This window comes from Calonectris borealis, chromosome 3, assembly GCF_964195595.1.
Source record: "Calonectris borealis chromosome 3, bCalBor7.hap1.2, whole genome shotgun sequence".
Lineage (NCBI taxonomy): Eukaryota > Metazoa > Chordata > Aves > Procellariiformes > Procellariidae > Calonectris > Calonectris borealis.
Window position 1 is genome coordinate 95,369,911 of NC_134314.1, and position 25,832 is coordinate 95,395,742.

The following is a 25,832-nucleotide window of genomic DNA, read 5'->3' on the forward strand; positions in this document are numbered from 1 at the left end:
ATGCTCTTGTTTTAATTTAGAGAATTTGGATACTTGTGTTACTCAAGAACTAAATCTTATGTTCCAGTGAGTTTAAGTCAGTAGCAGGGAATATGGAAGAAACAGGTTACATATTACTATAAAAATTAAAACAGTTTCAAAGCCTCTCTAACTTACAATGCATTGCTTCTGCCCCAAGAGTTAGCTCCAGCACCTAGACTCAAGCGCTATGGAGCTATCAGTTTATTACTGGGCATGTCTTCTTGTACAACTTCCCTACAAAATAAAGATACCTTAGCTCAAAAGTTCATTTTGTCCTATCCCAGTATGCATAGTTTCTGGATGCCTCGTTGCTGATGTCTCCTCCAACAACAGCAACAACAGTGACAGCTCTTCAGCAGCTCTTACTGCAACATGCATTGACCTCAGAGGTACCAGAGATCCTCTCTACCTGCTTAGTGCTAGCTTAAAACATGTACATAATTTTATCTCTGGGGGAAAAAAAAAAAACAAATCAGCTGTTCGAATCTCAGTCCTGAGAGATAAGAATTTTTAAGGGCACAGATATTGTTCCATTGTAATCGCTCATCTTTCTGAGAAAACTTTGAATCTTTGCCCAGAACTACGCAGCATTACAGATAGTTGCCTAGATGTGTCAACTCCATTTCAGCTGTGAGTTTCCACATATTTAAATGAGATATTAAAACAAAGCAAAACAAACTTCTAAAACCAAAAAGGTGCTCAATAGCAATCACAACAATGATCTGCCCTGATGCTACCTCACACACAGCCAGGACTACTGGAAAGGGAGACACTACTAAGCACATGGTTCCCTAAGCCATAGCGTAACAGTACTTAAAAAGACCAAGTTTTTTACTGCATTCCCCTCTGCCATTAGCCAGAATATTTATTTACAGAGATGGCAAGTACTGAGTTCATATTACATTAAAATACCTAATTACATTAAAATTTTGCCGTGATTCAACTGGTAAGTAACCAATTAGTACCAATGTAAGCCTCCAATTTAGAAAAGGTAAACTAAAGTGAGGTACAATTTGCCTTACCTGAACTGTGTCAGTGATGAAGTGTTGAATCCTTTTGCTGGAACTGGTAGGCAGATATATAACAATGACAGGAGGCTACACCAAGCTGAACGTTACTGCACAATTTTGGAACAGCACAACACACTCTAAACATCTGGAGGAGATAGCCCACCCCCCACAACTAATTGTATCTCTCTGTACCATCCATTATATAAAGCTATTCTCTGATTGTGAGATCTCTGAAAAAGAATTAGTGTCTACAAATTGCCCAGTGCAATGGAACCTAACTCCTCGTTGATATCTGTATAGATAAAGGAAAATTTTGTAATTTTTTATAAAAAACATACATAAATAGACCACCTCATTGAGCTCACTCAGACTGGAAAGATCCATTTCTTCTCTGGGAAGAATCATGTCTACCAGGCCTGCTGTACGTACAATCTGAATGGTTATGGAGACAGTTCGGAGACAGTGGCAGACCGTGGACTATGGACTATGAGGAGGAATATGGCTGGACCTTGAAACACAGAATCACAGAGCAGTTGAGGTTGGAAGAGACCTCTGGAGGTCATCTGCTCAAGCAGGGTCACCTACAGATGGTTGCCCATGACCGCATCCAGATGGCTTTTGAATATCTCCAAGGATGGAGACTCCACCACCTCTCTGGGCAACCTGTGCCAGTGCTCAGTCATCTTCATAGTGAAAAAGTGTTTCCTGGTGTTTAGGAGGAACCTCCCGTGTTTCAGTTTGTGCCCATTGCCTCCTGCCCTGTCATGGGGCACCACCGAAAAGAGCCTGGCTCCATCTTCTTCATACTTTCCCTGCAGATATTTATATACATTGACGAGATCCCCCTGAGCCTTCTCTTCTCTACAGTCCCAGCTCTAAACAGAGCTGGGATATCAGTCGTAAGATAAGATCTCATCAGCTCACCACTGTGAGAAAAATGACATCCTGGATTTTTTTGACTCAAAGACCATTATGGAAAAAGGGCTTTTTTGTTCTTGTCTGGGGATCTTAAAATACTGTAGTCAACCAAACTATTAAAAACTGTGCAGTTCTGAGCAGTCTGTACTACGTTGCTGTAACATCTTATAACATATTTCTGGATTTCTGGACATATCTCTCCCCAAGGGGTAAACATCTCTTTTGGACTAGCTGAAAGAGCCAGCATGAGAAACACTGAGGCTGAAGCCAGGACTTGTCCTTGGAGTAGGGGAGCTAGAGAGAGGCCTATTTTCTTGCTTCAAGGGATTGATTTCCTGGGAAACGGTATAAAGGTCAGAAGCACATTATGCTCTATGTGATTGTGAAAAAGCCTCTGGACACTGATGTTACATAAATATTTACAACTAACCAAACCTGTTTCCAGCCCCTGCTCCTCCCAAGGAAGAAAACAGGGTAATAGGGAAGAATTGACTTGTGAAGAGTAACAGCAGTGAAAGTCTAACCCGAAATCACTAATGGAAACTGCACACTTATCTGAACAGGAAGAGACATCATAAAAAAAAAAAAAAAAAGAAAATCAAGGAGCATCTGTAATTTTCCAATGCAGATTACAGAAGACTGCAAGTCAGCTGTGACAAGAATGATAACAGCACCATGCTTTTGTTTTCTTTATTTTACCCGTGAGCAGATAACCTTTCATATTTTGGTAGAGTAGACACATTGGTGATGATGTTTTTGTGATGTTGCAAAACTTCACTTTCTTCTCATCCCTCTGGGAACAAATTCATCCATGTCATTTAACCACAGCACAGCTTTATAAAGAACAGACAGACTAGAGGCACAGCAGTTTGTGGGGAGTCAGAGACAATATCTATTGTCCGTATCAAAAGCTAGCTGAGGAACTGTCAATAAAAGGATATTCATAAGTGACAACATGCTTATTTGGTATCAGAGAACCCAGGCAAAGACGGTAGTTGATTCACTTATTTCATATTTTTTTAGGTGATGCAGGACACAAGTAGGCAACTTGCAGCTCTGGAGTTGCTTGCAAGCAGTTTAGCTGCGCCTCCTGCAAGTATGCTGTATCAGACAGCGGCAGGACCACGCTGGTGGTGAGTGGCTGGGTAATACAACAGCACAGCTGCGGAAGGAAGTGAATAAGCAAGGACTGCTGGGGCAGATACTGAGTCACCTTGAGACGCAGCCACATGCTTAGGTTTGGGGCTGAACCCTGACATACAGTGGAAGCACTGAGATCTATGAAGAATTACTGTTTTTTCCTTTTTTTTTAGGACTACTCCGAGAGTTCCTCTTCCTCTTAGCTCTCAGAAGAGTGCATTAGCTGTCCTAAGGCATGCGAGACTGTTTGCGTTTCGGTGGGACCAGGGTGTCCAAACCGCTAAGGCACTTTTGAAAACCTCATCCACAAACTACAAATACATGAGACTATGAACTAGATATGATTAATATAGTCTATTTGAATGTCTACTATGACGTTCAAATTGAAAAGAAGCTAAGCCTTCTCATCAAAGAGCAGAGCTGGTAGAAATTCCCAGAGCCTGTGACATTTCAACTTAAAGTTGAAATACATTTAGCATAGTTATTCCCATGCTTTGACAGTAGAAACTCCTACTACCTTCTGGGCATCCAGGTTTTACGATACAGTTATATTTACTAAGTTTTGCACCTGAAAGAAGGTGCAAAGGATATGCATAAAAGGGTATCACATTTTATGCTATGGAATTGTGATTCACTTAGGTTTAAAGAAATACACTTTGGTCTTATTGTAGGCCAGCCTATTATGAACATTAGTAAAACCTAACATTGTGTACCCATCAGTGAAAATAAACAAGACAAAATGTAGAAGAAACAGAAAAGTTTATGCTAAAGGCTGTTAAAGAAATTACCCATGTTCAAAAAATTGAAATGTATTTATTTTGCATCAGTTTCCCAAATATGACCTGAGATTTCCACTACCTCCCTTTCTTATCTCTGCTGCCCATTGAAACAGTATTTGAGAGAACATTTATTACTTTTACTATAGAGTCGGCAAAAGGCCAATGACAAAAAGGCTGACAAAAGGTTAACAGACTAAATTTCATCCAGCAGATTCCTTTCCTGCATTTTTGCCTGTAATCAGTTCCACCACATATCAACACTCAGACTGGTCTACTCTGGAAATACATTTTTCATGACATGTGTTCCAGAACTTGTGTTCCTGAAGACTGTAAACTTTTCACTCACTGCATTTCTGTAAATCCAGCTATGGCTATTTCTAATTCCTGAGTCCCGTACTCCAGCAGACTCTGTTTTTAGTCTTTTCTCCACTGTCCATGTGGAATCTTCATCCAATGCAGATGCTGAAGGCTCACCCAAATGCTTTGTTCTGGTTTACTGCTATGGTCAAGTTTTCAGAGTTAATGCTCTAGGATGCAAGTAGCAAAACAGGAATAAAAAAATGAGATTAGGTATGGATGTATAAATGGCAGCAGGAGTTAAGACTCTGTTGGGCCTTTATAAATGGCATAATTTATCAGAAGATTTCTGAGAATTTAATGGCATTAGAAAAAAAAACAGTTCTGCTTCATGATTAACATAAAGGCCAAATAAGCAGGTCTAGCATTCTACAGATAAAAAGATAGTTGTGTTCATATAAAAGATGTTAGCTAAAGCAGATATACTATTCATTTATGACATAAGAAGTTCATCAAAATAGCATCTCTTGATCACAATTGAAGAGACTTCAATCTGTTTCTAGATTAAAGTAGCCCTTGTTAACATTGTCCACGGGATAATGTCCGAACCACTGGCACTTAAAATTGCCTCTAGTCCTCCTTTTCTGGCTTCCAAGACGTGACAAAATAAAAATCTATCTAAATGAACTGTCACATTTAGCTGATGACATTTGGTCTACATGATACTTTACAAAGGATTATCCTACGTAAGTTCTGGGGTAAGGAATAGTCTAACTACCTAGTCTCTTTTTAATATTAGTGGACCTCTGATGTAGAAATCACTTTTAAAAAATTGAATCATCTATTTCTATTAGGCACCTCTACAAGCTCTGCCTCATTGCCATCCATGTACTAACAATCAGAGAGCAAAAGCATACCACCTTTGGCAAGCACAAGCATATAGGTGATGGAGCACATTTGCAGTGACTGCCAGGTGGCTTTAAATAGTGCTTTTCATTAAGTCTTCTAGCAACATGCAATTTGTTTCCTGCGTTAAATGGCACTTGCTTTTCTAGTTGTCGTATTTGCAAAATGCCATATGTACAATTAGAAGCTACAAGAACTTTGCATGCAAAGAAAAGGACAACAGCTAGTGTTGCATACAGATGTCAAAGTTCACTTCATATATTGAGGTGGGAGGGTAGGTAATATCTCTGTAAATCTACTTTTGGCTAAAAGTCCCGTCGGTAATTCTTGGTGGTACTGCAAACGAAACATTTTGTTGTCATTGCTCAATTCAGAATAGAAGCATTTCAAGCTCAATAAGCAAGATTTCACCCCATGTGAATGTCAGGGGAGCTCCATTCCCACGTTTCTAAGTGGCGCATCTCTGGTGCATTACAACTTAAGAGACACCAAGGGTATGTTTCTTCCCTAGAGTGCTTCTGTAGGAGCTGTGTAGGTGTGAGAATCATCTGGTCCTTTTGTTTTTGTGTCTTTGTCATTGCAGATCTCCACATCATGAAGTCCCGTCATACTATTTTTGTTGCCATCCATTAAGTCTTCTGCCATCTCTGTGCTGCTCTTGTCGCACTGACAGAAGTCACTGGAGCTCTCTAGAAAGTTGATGCAAAATTTGATAACCAGTGCTAGCCAGGCCATCCCAAAGAGGATCCACAGAGAGATTACATTCTTGTACCAGCCTGGATAGGTGCGATCTGGGTTCATCCCTACAAGAGAATCACCCAAAATATTTCTAAATTGGATCAAGAGTGCCTCAAAGGAGACATTACATGTAAAGCAAAGACAGTGGAAATAAGACCTAGTATTAGTGATTTCTATATAAAACACGAGTATGCCATCTTCTTGGCATGTGAACAGATGTAAGCAAGTATGTTTCATGACATGTCAGCAACGGCCTAGAACCCCCTAGGAATTGGAAAGATTACACATAAGAAAGAAAAATAAATCCCAAATTACATCTGTGTCAAAGTGAAATTATTCACATTTAAGCACACAGTTTCATTTCTCTCCTTATCACTCAACATCACAATATTGTATTAGTATGTAACAGGGGTCTCCTATAGGCAGAGAGGTAAGCAGGTTTTATGTACTGGTGTGTATATCTTGTTAAGCCAGATAAAAGTGAGCAAGCGAGTCTCTAAGAGCAGGAGGGAAGGGGCCTGAGCAGTCCTAAAACCTCTAAGAACAACCAAGCCTTGGAAGACAGCTTGAAATTATGCTACCTCTGTCTTGTTGCTCAGCTAGGTACTTTGTGATCACTTCGGAGCAAAGCCGTATTTTTGGTTGTGTTTCCACAATGTTTAGTGCAAAGAGGCTTCTACGTGCTGAGTTAATGTCAGTAGTAATATTAAGAATAATACAGACAAAGCAAAGGAATGAGCTCAGCCCTATGAAGTGACTGGCTTGTATCTGTAAAGCAGGCTGGGGCACCCTTACCAATACAGGTGAGGTACAGGATACAAATCGGCGGCAGCAAAGTCTTTGCATGGGCTTTTTCTCTACTGCTTCTCAGGTCTCATTATTTAGTTTCCTTACCTTAGGTAGGTTTGTCACTTTAGAACTGAATACCTACAGAGAAGTAGATACTACAGAACACCTGATACTTTCGGGACAGAGTGTGAGGAGTTAACATGTATGAGGTGGTACCTCTGTGAACCTGGAGGCCACTGTCCATACCATGTTCCAATGAAAAGTACGCATAGGGCTCGGTTGAAACAGGACATGCACAAAGGCGGGTGTTTAGGTATTTATCATCTGTGACTGGTTGTATGTGGGAATACTGTCCTGTCATTACCTGCACAGACTAGCGGTTCCCAAATCACGGTCCATGAACTGTTACCGTCTACAAGATTGTGATAAAGTAGTTACTGGTCAGTGGAGCCATATTAAACAGCCAATCTGTTACATCCATTTACTTGGTATTATTATACATTAAATTATACACATTGTATGTGTTTTCAATGTAATGGGACCACAAGACATTTTGAGGTTGTCACTAAGCCGATGTTTGGGAGCTACCAACCACTTCTGTGGTAACTACTCTTAGGGCTGGCTTTCTACATCAAGGTGAACATCAACCAGGAAGAGTATTATATTCATCCTTCAAACAAGCACCTTTCACTGATGCTAAATTCAAAGGTTCAAAAATGGTTTGCTTCTAAACAGTAAGTGAAAACAAGAGGGAAGGGCTATTTGAGCGTTCCAAGGAGAATGCTTTATCCACAGAGACCTCAGAGATCTTCTGAGAAGATCAGAAGCAGTTTAGGACTTACATGGCTCCATGTGTCCAATAGAAGGGCTTACTGAGTGTGTAAATTAACAGATTTCAGGGCCAGTAAGAGAAGCTACATCAACATTACTAAATAAAACAGGTAGGGACCACTCTGACTTCAAATCCAAGTGCCATAGCCTGACTTATATTTCCTCCAAAATTTACCTGGTCCAGAACAGTGCCAGAGATCACACTAGTGGGGAAACAGCGTGACAGTCACAAAATAGTGGCAGTCACTTGAACCCATGCCCTGGCCCTGCTTATTTTTAAGTTGAGATATAAACCACAAACACAGGATTGTGAGGCCAAAATGGTTTGGCCTCTACATACCACAGGTCACTGATTTATTCAGTTATTCCCATACTGAATTAGCATATCTATGGTGGTATGCCAGTTACAAAGGACCACACAGGTGAAGGTACGCCTGGAAGTGGGAGGTATACTAGTGAAGAGCTTCAAAATTAGTTATCAGGAACTGAGAGAAGTAAAGCTGCTGCAGCACAGAGTCCAGCATCATCTATAAAATCAGCATAGGAAAATGCTGAACTGGCTCCATCTGCCTACCCTTACCCAAGCTAACTTGATTCCAGCTCATTTAAGTGTGCCTACACAAGCTCTAGTCATAACTTTGATGCATTATAGACAAGTCCTAAGGTAAACCGCCACTAAGTTGTCTAAGCATCAAGCAAGCACTGTGAAGAAAAGAAAATAAAGAATCTGTAATAAAACGTTTTAGTCTTTCTGTCTCCCAGGGATTCAAGGGTGCATGTGTTTCTATAATCAATTTGTTTTTAATGAGAAAGTCTTTATCAAAAAGGTGTGTCCTGTGTTTCAGCAAATGCATCGGGTGTGGGTCCGAACCCATTTCCTCTGGCAAAGGGTTTTGGCAACCAAAACTACACTGTGCCTGGTGCCTGACAGTCTACACCTAAGTGACTTAAGCTGCCTTTTAGAACGCAGCTGTCTGGGCTTTTGACAGAGGAAATGGTCATTGTCTGTTAATGGTGATGCAGAGTAGCATCTGCTTAAAACTAACCGCTGCCAATGCACTGGAGCGCACCAAGTGCACCATCAGCAACTGCTGTGATTAAAAACATAGCACTCCAGTCTGGTGTTGTAGTCACTCAAGGGGCAGATCATCTGAATGCTGGAAGGTTACTCATTGACTGGGAGACAATTTCTTTGCTCTTCCACAGGTGGCATTGCTATCTCAGAAATCATATCTTCTCCAATCTGTCAAATGCCTACCACAGCGTATTTATCATCACGTCTGTGGATTGCCAGTGGTGTAAAACCGCCAAGTTGGGAGCTTCATATGCCACACATTTGGCTTTGATGTTTAGTAGGTGAAAGCAATGAAATGTGAACTACTCACCAATCACATAATCTCCAAACCCTATAGTGCTGAGGGTAATGAAGGAATAGTAGAAGCCTTCTTCATAAGACCAGCCTTCTTTGTCAGAGAACAACAAGGGAGGTAGCAGGAGGAACAATAACAAGCCAGTTACCAGCGCACAGGTCTTAATCAAGAGGGAAACTTTTTTCTAGTAAAAAGAAAAAAAGGAAGAGACTGTCACAAGAAGGGTGGCAGGGAAAGTCCAGCTCAGTTTCTGGTTGAAGATGATGCTTGACTCCATAAAAACACACAAACATCCATGACATTCCACTAGAATAAACGGTGTGGTTCTCCCAGTCAACACAAACTAGGCATCATCTTCATGAGTCCTAAATTCATGCCAGTTTAAATCCTATTCTGCAAATGTTCCCATGTAAGATACACGTGCAATTCTAACTATGACTGATGATAAACAGACCAGATATTCTAGGACTGTGCATGGCTCTAAGGCTCTGGCACTTCTGTTGCTGTAGAGGAAGCCATTCATCACAGAAGTTCCCTCAATTAATAAACAACCTTATCTCACACCTCATAGGGCTGTCATAAACTAAATTTATTTGCTTCCAGTTATTCCCGAGTATTATTACCTTTTTGACCAAATAGGTGGGCAGGCTGTCCTTGTTAGTCAGAGGATCCCAAATACCAGACAATGCCTTTTCTGTCTTTTCTTTCCTGAACTTGAGGGTGAGGCATACCTGTTCACATTGCTTACCTGCCAGTGAAACACCTCCTCTAGGCGATGGGCGCAATGCTGAACCCCCAACAGCATCAGCTGCCCAATTTCGTTCAGGAGTACAAGGTTCAAGGGGATCCCAAAGAGCGCAAACAAGACGCAGAAAATTCGACCAGCCACAGTGCTGGGGCTCAGGTTCCCATAGCCTAGGCAGGGAAGGAATGAAGTGTTAAATCTAAAATATTCTCTGCTTGCCCTCCTCCCCTAGAGGGGTGAACCTCCATCTTCTACAAAAGTTAGACGAGAAGGTCACTGCTCCAAAAGGACCTTTTTTATAAATAACTGTAAGTTAAATCCATTGTTTGTCATATCCTATTGTAGGCTGGAAAATAACATTTCTTTCCCTGCCAATTTTGTTTAGTTCCTTTTCCATTTACCAGTGAATTTCCTCTCCCCTACCCACTGTCCTGGCTGGGATCTGACGTAAATGCAAAACTTCCGTTTAGTTCAGTTTTTGTAAGCATTGTTGGCATGGGGTTTGCTGGTAAATGATCCTGCATGGCTGTCAGATGGTCTCTGAATCACAACAATAGCTTTTTAATTATAAAAACAACCTTTTTCTACCTTTGTCCCACAGGACGAATGAACTTAACACTGCCTCCTTGCTTATACTCCTCTTTTGCGCCACAAGTACCAAATATACCTTAAGCTTAAATTGTCAAAATGTTTGCCTAGAATCAATAAACCTGGAGAAATTATATTTAACCTGAGTAAAATACTTCAATTTCAGACCTAAAGAAAAAAAAAAGCGTTTGAAGTGTTGCCTTTTTCTTCTAATCACATGAACTGGTCTAATAAAAGGTACTGCCCTGCAAGCACAGCCTTCCTTGTATCCTTAGACCATCAAAATCACCACTGCAAAAGACAACTGTCTTTATTCCCTACGTTTTCTTTTAAAAACATCCTGTAAATTTGCAGACTTGCACTTCTGTAATTTCAAGTGTTTTATGCCACAGGAAAGTCAGATTTAACTTTGGTTTATTTTCACCGAATACTTTTTAAGACAGGGGAAGGACTAGCACGTGACAACCATTTCAACAGTGACTTAGCCAGTCAGAGACCTATGGCCTTGACTACATTTCAAAATCACCTCCACTCATTAGATTTGCGTATGTCCATACACAAGATTGACACAACCTGGCAAAGCTTATCTTTTCACCACAAATAATCCTATGCCCTCCCAGCGACACCCAGCTGTTGGCGCAGCGCAAGCACAGAGCTGCTCCCACTACTGATGCCTTGCTACCCTGCTTGTAGGTGGTGTAGCCCCAGGGCAAGTGAGCAGCCCCCAGGAGGGAGAGGTCCAAGGGTTGGGCTCTGTATGCGAGATAAGTGAGAGCGCAAACATCCGCGGTTGACTAGATGGAGTCCCATTCCTTCACTAACCTCTGTGCCATGCCAGCTGCAGTAAGCCACCGACCAACAATGTAGAAAGGTGTGCGACTACAAGCTCGGGATATCTATATGTTCTGTGCCAAGTTCTGTGCTGACAAAATCTCTCGCTGTGGACAACGCCGCAAAGTGTTAATTGTGCACATGCACCAGCAAACTACCCCCAGAAAAAGGTCTGGCAGCAAACTATTTCACAGTATGTATATAGGCTGTCTCTTCCTCTCATTCCTACACCCACAAATTCAAAATTTTACTATCTGAAGGACTTTCCCTCCAATAATTTTAGGCTTGAATGATTTGTGAGCCCCTGGGTTTAATGTATGTGGTAACACATAACATACCTCCAAAGCGATGGCCCCAGCAGCCTGTCCCTGGGAGGGGGCAGAGCATCCCCCGGAAAGAATGGGATGCTGTTATGTAACCAGAGGTTGTTTTGAAATACAGTCAAACAAAGGGGCTAAATTAAGACTGTACAGCAGCCTTAATCCCCGTGCTATGTTCTTCACTTATGAGCAGCTCCACGATGTTTACGCACTTTTTCCCCCCCCTTGTAATTGCTGACTTCTGCCAGCTTTCACCATTTCTAGACTAACAGGTATGATAAATGAGAGACATACAGGCAAGTACATCTGGTAGATGATCCCATCTAAGTGAATTTAAGGGATATGTGCCTGGTGTGATCTGTTTTTCACACTGGCTGTACCACATTTCAGTGGATTGGTTCCAGTTTTTCTCTTTTATGGAATTAGGGTGTTTTGTGGGCTGGTCTGGACCCAGAAGAAAGAGCTGGGGGGCATTTACTGTAAGGCTGGAGTCTGAACACAAGCCACATACATTTATGGCCAGCCATTCCCAAGGTGTTTGGGGTTTTTTTGGTTTTTTTTGGGGTTTTTTTCTCCTTCTTTCCCTTCTATACCAAGTTTAAAAAGACTGTGTAATGACTTGGGCAGTTCTTTTTACCATAGCTTTCCAGGTTATCCAGTCTCTGGAGAAAAACATCAGATAAGAGAGGAAGAAAGGTTCATGATCTCAGGTCACCGTATGAAGCACAGCAGCCTTCAGGATTTTGGGGATGCCACATAGTGCTGACTGGAGAGCATCCAAGGTTAAGCTGTACATTACATTTAATTTAGAGCAGCAAATTCAATGATGTAAGAAGGTCTAATGCGTACAGTAAGCCCAGCACACCAACACCAGATCTGCTTTGCATATGATTTATCTGGCTCCCTTCTCCCTTGGGCTCAGCAGCTCAAGACAATTTCCTGAAGACTTGGTGAGCAGTTGCTGTAAATATGCCAAAAAGCTTTTTATACAGGATACAAAGTTTGATCAAACAGCACAGGAGACTTTAGATTATGCAAAATGGCCAGCAATTTACATCTGGCTGATGACACATCCTTGCCTTTAGACTAGACAATAGATGCCAGCCTAGCTGTATATAAAACTCAATTGTTATAAAACTCAAGCAGGAATAGGTAAATGGGACTTACCCTCTTCAGTAAATGGAATGAAGGTAATCAGTGTCTTATACCATTGTGAGCGATACGTTAGAAGATCTGAACCAAGTTCAAAGACTAAAACAAACTACATTGGCAGCTGTCACATCCCTCATGAGGCTGCTACTGGGATGTCACCTGGTACATACCTGCACCAAAAGACACCGAGGGATGCGCACCAAAAACTACATAGAAGTCAAAGTGTAAGCGTTTTCACTGAAGCAGCTGGATTAAATGCCTGTACAGCTTTTCTCATTTTGAAATAAAGTGCAACGTAACTTAATCTTCCTTAGAAGAAGCAAAATAAGAGTGGTTTTATTTCTAAATGTTCATATCCACATGCTTTAGCTCATGTGCTTCTGTTACACATACTAAGTAAATTCAGTTTTGTTTTCCTGCTTGCCCATTACATTCCTGTACATAAGGGATTCAGAGGCTCTGCAGACTTGCTAAAAAGAGGAGCCTGATGTGTGATTAACAGATTACTAGTAAAAGATTTCTTCATTGGCAAGACAGTATCCTACTTCCAGTGCTCCCAGTTCAGCCGAGGCAACTGCGACTTCCTGCTACCCACAACGGGAGTTTTGTTTGACTCCCGTTCTCACTGCCTGGATGTATTTTTACAGTATTTTAAGCGAGAAGTGCTTAGAATGAAAAAATGTGTGTCTTTCATAGGCTGAAAAACATCTGCAAATTCACCAAATAATTTCACCTGCGGGGAAAAAAACAGAACTAGATTTAAAAAAAAAAAGCTGGAGGAAGAGTCACTTCTTTAACCAGTAACTTTATCAGCAGTTTGAGCATTCAAAAACATTTTTGGGGAGATTTGGTTTAATTCTTTCTCCTACCTGAGTGGATACAAGCCATCACTTCCCACAGGAATGACCTAATCTCAAATTTACAGAATGTTCTTGTTGACAGTATTTGGCTTTGAACACCCAGACACTCAGTGAAGCCTGGGAGCCAGGTGTCTCACCTACGAGTGTCTGATCCACAGGGCTACTGGGCAGTTCAATGAGGGGTGCCAGTGCTAGAATTACTTTATTTTGCATTACACATGAAACACTCAGAGAAAGATGTTCCACGTGGCAGTTGGGGTGATGTCCAGCAAGCCACAATCCTGTTCTCCCAGGCATAGGAGGAAATTGTACACTGGTCTCCTACATACTCAGGGAGTGCTTGAACCACTGAGCTGCTCCCACTACCAGCTCCTCCTCTAACACTTTTCAGAAGATCTAAACTTTTCTTTCCTTTGTGCTCCTTACATGTAACCTGAATGTTTTAATCTGGGCTAAATGAAAGTTTTTGTTCTTGATGAATTCAAATGTTGCACTGAGAAAAGATAAAGATATTCAAATCCAGTTTAGATGGAAAAGATGTCTTCTTATAAATCAGCGAACAAAGTGGGGAAAAAACCCCCAAACAAACCTATCAATTACTCACACAGCCTTAACATATGTTTGGTTCCTGAAAATGTGAGCATGGGCCCAGGTTAGCTGGAAGGTGTCCCTGATAAAGGCCTCAGTAACCTGGTCTGACCTCATAGCTGACTGCTTTAAGCAGAAGGTTGCACTAGAGACCTTCTAAGGTACCAGGAAACCTGAATTATCCTATGATCCTTACAAGCATTAGGATTTTCAAAGGTCATTTGGTATCACCCACATTCAACTGAACATCAGCAAGCCAGGGGTTCCTATCCTCCCTCATACTTTTGAATGTCTGCACGAGCACTAGCTACACAAAACAAATGAATGTGCTTGGCTTCTCAAGCTTCTTATGGGATTTCACATTATACCCACCAAGTCTGCTTCAAGTGCAGGAACACTTGTCAGCTGGACACAGCCACTGAGCTTAGAACACCTGATATGGGAAGTCACAGTTATTTCCAATTCATCCATCCATGGAGGATGACTTTGCTAAGGCCTCTCAATTGTGGTAGAGACCGAAACAGGACTCAGAAGCCCCAAGCAGCCCCAGTACTTGCATTGGCATCTCCATTTTATGAATAGAACAAAGCAAAAAATTAAACAATTTCATTTTTAAAGCTAGTGGTGGCCGAATCTCAGGAACTGTGTCTTATATGGGGAAGCTCAATGGGACCCTGGCAAGTTGAACCAGGGCATGTGTGGGAGTTGCCCATCACTATGCATTTTAGCTGGTGCTGTGATGAAGTAGAGACCGGTAACTAAGGCTGGTAGGCAGGAAAACATGTTTGATCAGAGTTCTTTAACAGTTTTAGTCCTATGAAGTTCCAGGCAACAGCAAAATTTGGTTGCACATACCTTCAGTGAGTGAAAGGCCAGAAAAATGCTTGGGATGAGTATTGCAGTCTTCTATTTGTTATATTTGCACTGTGTGTACACTGGAAGCTGTATAGTAGACTTAGTCTCAACAGGACAAGATGGCATGCAGTCAGGAAAGCAAACCAAATTTCATAGAATCATCAAACCATAGAATCGTTTAGGTCGGAAGAGACCTTTAAGATTATCAAGTCCAACTGTTAACCTAGCACGGCCAAGTCCACCACTAAACCATGTCCCTAAGCACCACATCTTTTAAGTACTTCCAGGGATGGTGACTCAACAACTTCCCTGGGCAGCCTGTTCCAATGCTTGACAACCCTTTCGGTGAAGAAATTTTTCCTAATATCCAACCTAAACCTCCCCTGGCACACCTTGAGGCCATTTCTGCTCATCCTATCGCTAGTTACTTGGCAGAAGAGACCAACACCCACCTCGCTACAACCTCCTTTCAGGTAGTTATAGAGCGCGATGAGGTCTCCCCTCAGCCTCCTCTTCTCCAGACTTAACAACCCCAGTTCCCTCAGCCGCTCCTCATAAGACTTGTGCTCTAGACCCTTCACCAGCTTCATTGCCCTTCTTTGGGCACACTCCAGCACCTCAATGTCCTTCTTGTAGTGAGGGGCCCAAAACTGAACACAGGATTCGAGGTGCGGCCTCATCAGTGCCGCGTACAGGGACACAATCGCTTCCCTAGTCCTGCTGGCCACACTATTTCTGATACAGGCCAGGATGCCATTGGCCTTCTTGGCCACCTGGGCACACTGCCGGCTCGTGTTCAGCCGGCTGTTGACCAGCACCCTCAGGTCCTTTTCCTCTGGGCAGCTTTCCAGCCACTCTTCCCCAAGCCTGTAGCGTTGCATGGGGTTGTTGTGACCCAAGTGCAGGACCTGACACTCAGCCTTGTTGAACCTCACACAGTTGGCCTCAGCCCATCGATCCAGCCTGTCCAGATCCCTCTGTAGAGCCTTCCTCCCCTCAAGCAGATCAACACTCGTGCCCAACTTGGTGTCGTCCAAACTTCCTGAGGGAGCACTCAATCCCCTCATCCTGATCATTGATAAAGATATTAAACAGAACTCGCCCCAATACTAGGGAACACCACTTGTAACCAGCTGCCAACTGGATTTAACTCCATTCACCACAACTCTTTTGGCCTGGCCATCCAGCCAGTTTTTTTACCGAGCGAAGACGACGCCAAGCCATGAGCAGCCAGTTTCTCCAGGAGAACGCTGTGGAAACGGTGTTAAAGGCTTTACTAAAGTCTAGGTAGACAATATCCACAGCCTTTCCCTCATCCACAAAGCAAGTCACCTTGTCATAGAAGATGATCAGATTAGTCAAGCAGGACCTGCCTTTCATAAACCCATGCTGACTGGGCCTGATCACCTGGTTGTCCTGTACGTGCTGCAAGATGGCACTCAAGATGATCTGCTCCATAACCTTCCCCAGCATCGAGATCAGACTGATAGGCCTGTAGGTCCCTGGATCCTCCTTCTGGCCCTTCTTATAGATGGGTGTCACATTTGCTAACTTCCAGTCAACTGGAACCTCCCCAGTTAGCCAGGACCGCTGATAAATGATTGAAAGTGGCTTGGTGAACACTTCCGCCAGCTCCCTCAGTACCCTTGGTTGGATCCCATCTGGCCCCATAGACTTGTGTGTGTCTAAGTGGTGTAGCAGGTCTCTCTAACCATCTCCCCTTGGATTATGGGGGCTTCATTCTGCTCCCCTTCCCTGTCTTCCAGCTCAGGGAGCTGGGTACCCAGAGAACAACTGGTCTTACTATTAAAGACTAAGGCAAAGAAGGCATTAAGTACCTCAGCCTTTTGCTTATCCTTTGTCACTATATTTCCCTCCACATCCAATAAAGGATGGAGATTCTCTGCCCTCCTTTTGTTGTGAAGGTACTTATAGAAACATTTTTTTATTTTACAGCAGTAGCCAGATTAAGTTCTAGTTGGGCTTTGGCCCTTCTGATTTTCTCCCTGCATAACCTCACGACATCCTTGTAGTCCTCCCAGGTTGCCTGCTCCTTCTTCCAAAGGTCATAAACTCTCCTTTTTCCCCCCCTGAGTTCCAGCCAAAGCTCTCTGTTAGCCAGGCCGGTCGTCTTCCCTGCCGGCTCATCTTTCAGCACATGGGGATGGCCTGCTCCTTCAAGACTTCCTTCTTGAAGAATGTCCAGGCTTCCTGGACTCCTTTGCCCTTCAGGACTTCCTCCCAAGGGACTCTGCCAATCAATCTCCTTAACAGGCCAAAGTCTGCCCTCTGGAAGTCCAAGGTAGCAGTTCTGCTGACCCCCCTCCTTACTTCTCCACGAATCGAAAACTCTATCATTTCGTGATCACTATGCCCAAGACAGCCTCCAACTACCACATCACCAAGTCCTCTGTTCACAAACAACAGGTCCAGCGAGGCACCTTCCCTGGTAGGCTCACTCACCAGCTGTGTCAGGAAGCTATCTTCCACGCTCTCCAGGAACCTCCTAGACTGTTTCCTCTCTGCTGTATTGTATTTCCAGCAGACATCTGGTAAGTTGAAGTCCCCCAAGACAACAAGGGCTAGTGATTGTGAGACTTCTCCCAGCTGCTTATAGAACATTTCATCTGCCTCTTCATCCTGGTTGACTACATAAGACTCCCACCATGATATCTGCCTTGTAGGCTTTCCCCCTGATTCTTACCCATAAACACTCAACCCTATTGTCACCATCATTAAGCTCTAGACAATCAAAACACTACATAACATACATGGCTACCTCATCGCCTCTCCTTCCTTGCCTATTCCTTCTGAAGAGTTTATAGCCATCCATTGCAGCACTCCAGTTGTGCAAGTCATCCCACCATGTTTCCGTGATTGTAACTATACCATAGTTTTCCTGCTACACAATGGCTTCCAACTCCTCCTGTTTGTTGTCCATGCTGTGTGCGTTGGTGTAGATGCACTTCAGTTGGGCTCTTGATCCCGCCACCTTTTGAGGGGAGAAACCCTAATTCCTACATGACCATTCTCAGATGCTTCCGTGGTTTCTATCACATCCATAACCCTTGTGTTTTTGCTGCCACATGGATCTCCATCCCCTACCTCCACTGAGATGGCAGACCAAAGGACCTCGCTAGCACACCATCCCTCAAACGTGGGTGTGCCGCCCCCAGGCTTATCTCTAGCACGCCCAGTTTTATCTCTTTCCCCCTTCAAGTCTAGTTTAAAGCTCTTTGAATGAGCCCTGCTAGCTCCTGTGCCAAGATCCTTCTCCCCCTTTGAGACAGGTGTACCCTGTCTGTTGCCAGCAGGCCTGGTGTCATGTAGACCAACCCATTATCAAAAAAACCCAAAATTCTGCCGGTGACACCAGGCTCGAAGCCAGGTATTGATCTGCTGGCTCTTCCTGTTTCTTCCCTCATCATTCCCTGCAACTGGAATGATCGAGGAGAACACTACTTGTGCTCCTGATCCCTTAACCAGTCATCCCATGGCCCTCAAGCCTCTCTTGATTGCCCGCGGACTTCTTGTTGCAACTTCATTGCTGTCTACCTGAAAAATCAATAATAGATAGTAATCTAAGGGCCGTACCAGGGTAGGAAGTTTTCTCTTCACATCTAACTCAGGCCTCAGGGAGGCAGCAGACTTCCCTGAGAAGTGGGTCCGGTCGGCATATTGGGCCTTCTGTTCTGTTCCCTTCAGAAGAGAGTCTCCTGTGACAATGACCTGGCTTTTTTTCTTTATGGAAGCAGGTTTGACGCAGGGTGTAGGCCGACTTAACCTCAGCGACATCTCCAAGCTAGATGAACCATCGTCCTCGTTATTGTTCGGTTCCACTTGCAGAGCCTCGTACCTATTACGCAAGGGCACCTGGGGAGGTGGGGTAGTCATGGAAGAGACACACCTGCTGTGCCGGGCAGGAACCTGTCGCCGTCGTCCCCTATCCCTTAAGTCCCTGTGTTCAGCCAGCCGGAGAGAGGATAGGGAATCCTCCATATCATGCGTCCTGTCTGCCTGTTGGGCCTGTCTCAAGGAAGGTAGGTGTGATTCCAGTAGTCTGTCTCTCTCTCTCCCCCCCTCGCTGATGCTCCTCAACCTACTCACCTCCCACGGAGCTCTGTCATTAAACAGAGGAGTTCCTCTACCTGGGCGCACCTCCCGCAGGTGTGCTCACAGTGCTGGTCGGTACTGGCGTAAAAGCAGGGCACGGCCTGCAGCCTGGCACCTGGGCAGCAGCGTTTGCCCGTGCTCGGGAGACAGCTCAGAGGATGTTGCTGAGTGGTATCCCCACATCCACCAGTGACTTCCCACAGACCACTGTGCCACATCCCACTGGGCCAAGCCTGTAGAGCAGCTCTATCAGCTGCCACAGGACTGGGAAAAGGTCAACGCATCAAAGGTGTGGGGCTCTTCAGCAGAGAACTCCCCTACACAAACCTGAGGCTCACAAAGGATTCAAATGCGAAAGTGGCCCTAGTCTGTTATTCCATGTTTTAACTACTTCAAGACATCAAGTTGTTTTAACTGGTTTTCCAGCAATGGGCAGAAGCCTGGCCATTTCTCAGGAGCTCCACCACATGTTGGGTAGCCCTACAGAGGGTCAAAGTCTTAGAGTAGCTCTCGCTGGCCCAAAGCCCTACACTGCAGCACTTCAGAGCCCTGAACTGGCTGTTGTTTTTTCCCCCATGGGAGTAATCTGGGGCAACATACTGAACGTCTGTGGCAATGTACTAAATACCACCCCTCACGCAATAGCCTGCTCCTTGCCTCTTCCTACCCCCCAATCCTTTGGGGGATTGCTGTTAGGAGCTATTATACTGTGTTAACCAGAGAAGGGAAGGACAGAAGGAAGGTCTTCCCCTTCCTTTCTTCACTGTGAGATGGTTTACTTGCCCTATTTTATGTTTTAAAAAGGGCCTTTGAAATTCATACAAATGAGTACTTAGCTTTGCCACCAGAAAATGGTAAGGCAGCACTAGGTAATGGCATCCACCCACCCAAGATAAAGGGGGAAGCTCAGGCTAGAAAGGACAATACTTCTCCTTCTACTCTTAGGCGCGCACAGACCACCTCAGTCTCATCACAAATCCTTTCCCTAGCACCTTCTCTGAAATTACACCACCCTGAGGTCGTTTGACTTTAGGAACTTTCATCTTGTGCCCCACTCTGAACTTGCTTTGGCCTCTGCCTTGTTAGTCCAAACTAACTAGGAGGAGAGTAAACACAGAAAGGAGAGACTTTGTGTCAGCAAGGGATAAAAGTGTCTGAGAGAGAAAACCGGCAGCAAGTTTGCTTCTCTTTATTTAATCATGTTTAGTACTACAGCTCTAAAGCAACTCTGAAGATGATTCTTCAAGGCATTGAAGAGAGTGGGTTCCTATGGAAACACGTGCAGCAAACGAGATAACATACAAGATCTGGGATGACATGACACGTAAAAGATAGCAATGAAGAAAGCACAGAAGCGTAACAGTGGGGAGAAGGTATCAGCAGAAGGCCAGGGCCAGGGCTTTTCATCCCACGTGATGGAAAGTTATAAATGCAGTTCCACTCAAATTATGAGACTGGCCAAAAACTACATAGGCTTTGGGGCACTTCTTTAAAGAAGAGATTTTGGTTCATACACATCTGTTCTTTAAACCTTTGGGATTAGGGTGCCAAGCATGTCCAACCAACAGGTTAGAACTTTGCTTTGCTTTTTAAGCAAAATTTGCATACTGACTTTAATCACTAGTGGAAATAGATGAGACTCTTATTTAAATGGAAGAAGGATACAGCACAGAAGATGCTGCAATAGGAGACATAGGGATTCAGGCTGTGCCAGTGGGGAAAGAAGCTAATGTCCCTCAGTTGGTGTTAATGGGGAAAGAAGCTAACATCCCTTCCTGTATCCCAGTGACAGAGTGTTCTGGTAAGGACTTGAGAAACACACCAAGCCTTCTGAAGTGGGTTAAAGCACTTAAAGCAGAAAACAGAAGCTGACAGAGTGGAAAGAGCATCTCATAGGAAATTATGAAGGTAAAAGTGATAATGGCTTTGGCAGTGCCGTTTGAGAAGACTAAGGAAAAGAATAACTGATGCAAAAGCCACAAAGACATTACATTGCATAAGAGGCTGGCAAGGCATGAATAGTGTTAGTTGCAGAGAAAGAATATGGAAGACAAACAGGAGAAAGAAGGACTTGCAGCAGCCTCAACACATGGAGTAGAGTCCACCCAGATTCCTCATCGAAAACTTTATGTAGTACCCCTAAATTCCTGAGAATCTCTCTTCTCTATTACCATTTTAACTCTATCCTTTCTGAACTTATTTGCCAGAACACCTTGGTTTTTAACTCCTATACATTAATCTTGCAAAGCTGGACCTGCTTTCAATGATTCCATACTCACAGCCTGGGATAAGCTCTTACTTGCCACATAAGGACACGAAAACCTCAACAAACCCTTCTCAAAAAAACCTTCTCAACTGTGTCATTTACCCCATAGCCACGCCTTCTACATAAAGCTTCCTACTGTGAATCACTCCTCTGAACTTCATTGAGTTCTTTGGAAAAGACCTTGTCTTTTTATGTGACATCATCAATCATGCTTTTCAGTCATGCAGTGATGTCTGGGTCAATGAGGCTACACAAGCCACTATCTCAAGAACTTGCATAAAGAAAGAGGATGGGTAACAGACTCAGGGTGAGGCTCTGTGAGGCCATCTGTATTTTCCTTTTCTGCAACATACTATTATCGACAGAGTGTTAAGACACTAACCTGTATGCAATTAATTTAACTTGAAAAAGCAAAATCAAGGGCCCAGTTGTCTGAAGTTCTCTGCATAGAGGTGACTTGAACAGCATTCTCAACTCCACAATTGAAAAATCACAAACCAGTCCCTAGAGTCACAGCATCAGCTTTAAAATGATGAGATAGAGAGCTATAATGTTTGGTTCTTTTTATTTGCCCCCTGCTATAAAGTCATTCCCTCTCCCCGCCCCCCCAGCCATCGGGGCAAGCAGTTTACTTAAAGAAAAAAGGAAGAAGAGTAGCTTAGGCTTTCATGGAGTAACAGCCAGAAATGTTTAATCTAGATCTCTGCCAACATCACAAAACCTTTATATTTTCACATGACAAATTTGATTCTTCCTGAATGTCGTTAACTTTAATTGGTTGTGGTAAAACAATCACTCTGACAGCTTAGAAACTGATCAGGATTAACTACTGAGTCAAGCAAAGCAGCTCAGAGCAGATGCTGCTTTGTACCAAAGGCTGGAAGGAGCTGCCCAGGCTCTATGCTGGAAACCCACAGCCTGTGTAGCCCTGTCTAATGAGCCTCCACTGCCATCATCTGGTACAACCCGTACCTGGTAGTACAACACACCAAATGTAGTTCCCAACCAGAACAATACATGTGCAAAAGAGCAGGGCAGAAAGATGTATTGAGTCACAGGAAGGTGACTTCACTCCCCCGCAATGCAAAAAAACCCTTTCTCTCTTGCTTAGGGGCTTAATGTTCTGAAGTCAAGGTATCTTCAATAACGATCAGAAAAAATCGAAAGAATGCTCCACATGGGTGCACAAAGAAAATTCTCAATCTAAAAATGTACTTGAAATTGAAGAGAGCTGACAGATTCAACAGAAATCAGGAAACCCGTGAGGGTTTTTTAATATTCAACAACCATCTCTCCACATACTCTCTCCCCATGGTTTTTATAATACTGGGTCACATAGTAAGAAAAAGACATCAGGGCAAGTTATTAATGGTTTTGGGGACTGGGGACATGCACTGACAATAATTAATAGCATCTGCCTTAAGTAACACTGTACCTAAATACATTTTATTGTTTCCATTCTCTCTCTGCGCCCCCACCCCCTTATTTCCATCATTCCTTCATGGCTTTTGCACTGGTTTTGGCTGGGATAGAGTTAATTTTCTTCATAGTAGCTAGTATGGGGCTATGTTTTGGATTTGTGCTGGAAACAGTGTTGATAACACAGGGATGTTTTCATTACTGCTGAGCAGTGCTTACACAGAGTCAAGGCCTTTCCTGCTTCTCACCCCACCCCACCTGTGAGTGGGTTGGGGCTCCAGCTGACCCCAACTGACCAAAGGGATATCCCACACCATATGACATCATGCTCAGCATATAAAGTTGGGCAAAGAAGAAGGAAGCGGGGGGACACGCAGAGTGATGGCGTTTGTCTTCCCGAGCAACCGATACGTGTGATGGAGCCCTGCTTTCCTGGGGATGGCTGAACACCTGCCTGCTGATGGGAAGCGGTGAATGAGTTCCTTGTTTTGCTTTCCTTGCACGCACAGCTTTTACTTTACCTATTAAACTGTCTTTATCGCAACCCACAAGTTCTCTCACTTCTACTCTTCTGATTTCCTCCCCCATCCCACTGGGGGGAAGTGCACGAGCAGCTGTGTGGGGCTGAGCTGCTGGCAGGGGTTAAACCACAACAGCTTTGCATTACATTAAATTGTTTCATTTATCCAGCTATTTGACTTTCACCTAAACAAGCAGGTCCTCATCCAACACAGGTAGTAATAAGAAAGAATAATTCATAAATATAGCCTCCAACAATTCAAAAGCCAGTATTAAGAGTTTTTCAAAATCATTCCCTCTCCTTGTGACAGGAAAAGCTCATTTCAATGCACAATTCACCTCAGACCTCTCAGAAAGCACTAGGCTTGGGAAAGTACAGGCAGCGCAGCACTGTGAAGTTCAGGCCCCAAACGCTGTGTAACTTAGTAGGGATATGTACCGAGCTAATTACCCCTGTATCTAATTAGTTAGAGATCATTACTGCACTGGCACTGACAAAGCATTTCCAGGGCTAGGTTCATGGGTCCTTAGCTATTGCATGATATAGACAAGCTACATGAAGTCCCAATGGGCTGGAGCAGCACCTGATAGTACAGATCCTCATTCCCACCTATGAGGCAGCCCTGCGAGCAGGGAACTCTTACCAATGGTTGTTATTGCAGAGATGGAGAAGAAGAAAGACCCACTGAAGTCCCACCTGCCCAGGCTAGTGGTGTTTCCCTGGAGGGTTATGCCACTCTTGTAGGCTTGGACGATACCCTGCAAAGAGACAATAATGTGAGATGCCACAAACCCCCTTATGGCAAGTTCATGTGACTGGCATTTCCAGTGCTGGCTGGTAAAGTCACAAACTACAACTACTTCCGACTCTGTTGTTTCCCTTTTAATAGAGGATATCCTGTGCCTTAAGGACCAAAGAGCTGAGCGGTCAGAAAAGCCAAAAGCCAGCATATTGGTGCTAAGGAAAGGATATCTACAGAATAAAGAAAGTTGCACATGAACATGGTAGATCCTATCGGTAAACATGGAAAAGACTGGAGGGCAAGAACTACCTAGAGAAAGCCTAGCCAGATAGTTATTAAGACTGACTTATGATATATTCATAAGGAAAAGGAAGTGTTTCCAGATGGAATATTCTGATGGCAGAAGTGCCAGAGCAGCGAATATATATGCACATGTAAATGATACAGATCCCTTGCCTATAGTGGAGAGAAATGTATATGGTGTCATGTAGGAGATGGAGACTACACAGGATGGCCAGTCTACTAGTATTGGGCAATATCTCCCCACATCAGGACTATAAATATGAATAAATGGATTAGATTAGCATGATTCCAATTCTGTTCAATCCACCTGGGAAAGACTCAGAAGTCACTATGCTGAAGTGTGCAGTTATGCCAAAATAAGATATCAGATGTCTTAACAGTGCCCACATCTGACTATACCTTCTCATGCCAATAAAGTTAATGACATTGAACTGAGCTGTGTCCAAAACAACATTAATCACAGCACGTACACTAAACATTCCACACCCACTGACCAAGAATCCTTGAGAGTTGATTATCCTTGAACGCAAAGTGTAGCCTAGAATACATAAAATTCATCACCTCTGAGAAAGACATCCAGATACCAAATAATACTAACAATAAAGTTGCTGAAAAAGCTTTCACCATTGATAATAACAGGAATCACTCTCAGGTTAGTTTTGCACCAGTTGTGGGTTTTACAAAGAAGTTGTAATTCATACATCCATCAAGCAAACGAACACTTCAAGCCTGCAAAGCAAGGAAGCTTTGTCCCATTTTAGTGATGTAACATGCTGCAAGTGATTTGTATAATACTATACAGGGCTGTGAATTAAAAACTGTGTCCAGAGACCCAAGCAGCAGCTTAACTACAAGGACCATTATCTTTTTTCTCCAGAGCTACTAGTTCTCACACTAAGAGCAAGGAGCAGCTCAGAGATCAACACATATTTTTCCAAGTAAGAAACGCTGTTTGATAGTTGCATTCTCAGAAATATCTTCGTTTACTCATAACTCAAGGCAATTTAAACCATTCAGGGTCACATTATAATCTATTAAAGTCTGACAACATGATCTTCTCTGCACAAGACAGAGCAGAGAGCCCTTTAGCCTCTGAAAAGGGCTAAAGACCAGACGCTATGTTACATTATGATTCCTTCTCTGAATTGTTGCTGTAACTTGCGTGCGGCAACTCACAGAAAGAATTAGTATGCAGCATAAGTGACATGAAAGAATCGAGCTTCCCCACTCCCCCCCCCAAAAAAAAAAAAAAGGCAAGAAAAGGTTGTATCAGGAAGCCTCCAGCAGGATTTGTTTTGAATAGTTTGTGTGTAATTTCCTCCCCTCCCCCTTATTCCAGGGCTGGTATTTACTTTGGGGTTTGTCAGGTTGTATGGGATGCAGGCTCTGACCTTTCTCTGTTCTCCTTGACCTCTGACAATACTCGACCTCAGGTTTAAGAAGTGTAAGAAGTTCTGCAGACAATGGCCTAGTCAGGAATCACAGTCCCCATGAACATAAAATAACTCCCAAACGAACCATATGGCAAGGGAGACACTGGAATTTATAGATGACCTGTATTTTTTCCCCTCCAGAAACTAGTGGTTAAATTTGAAAATAAAAAGCTTGTTATTCTCTCAAACTTTTCTTCTGTAGCCTGTGATCTCTGCAGTTCTAAGTAGTTAGTCTTGAACACATATATATCTGCTGGAATGGCAACAGTCCAGAGCTTCAGATAAATTTATTAACAGC

At 43.3% G+C, this 25,832-nt stretch overlaps 1 protein-coding gene across 1 annotated transcript in view; it reads right to left on the bottom strand.

Annotated features, from left to right (window-relative positions):
- Positions 1–3,886: 3,886 nt before the first annotated feature.
- KCNK17 (potassium two pore domain channel subfamily K member 17) overlaps positions 3,887–25,832 on the bottom strand; it is a 32,032-nt gene continuing 10,086 nt past the window's right edge. Inside the window, exons 2-5 of the mRNA XM_075146813.1 lie at positions 23,700–23,814; positions 9,548–9,714; positions 8,815–8,983; positions 3,887–5,874 (exon numbers count right to left, since the gene is read on the bottom strand). Of these exons, the coding sequence (XP_075002914.1) occupies positions 5,579–5,874; positions 8,815–8,983; positions 9,548–9,714; positions 23,700–23,814 (747 nt within the window). The 3' untranslated portion in view covers positions 3,887–5,578. The remainder of the gene's footprint in view (positions 5,875–8,814; positions 8,984–9,547; positions 9,715–23,699; positions 23,815–25,832) is intronic.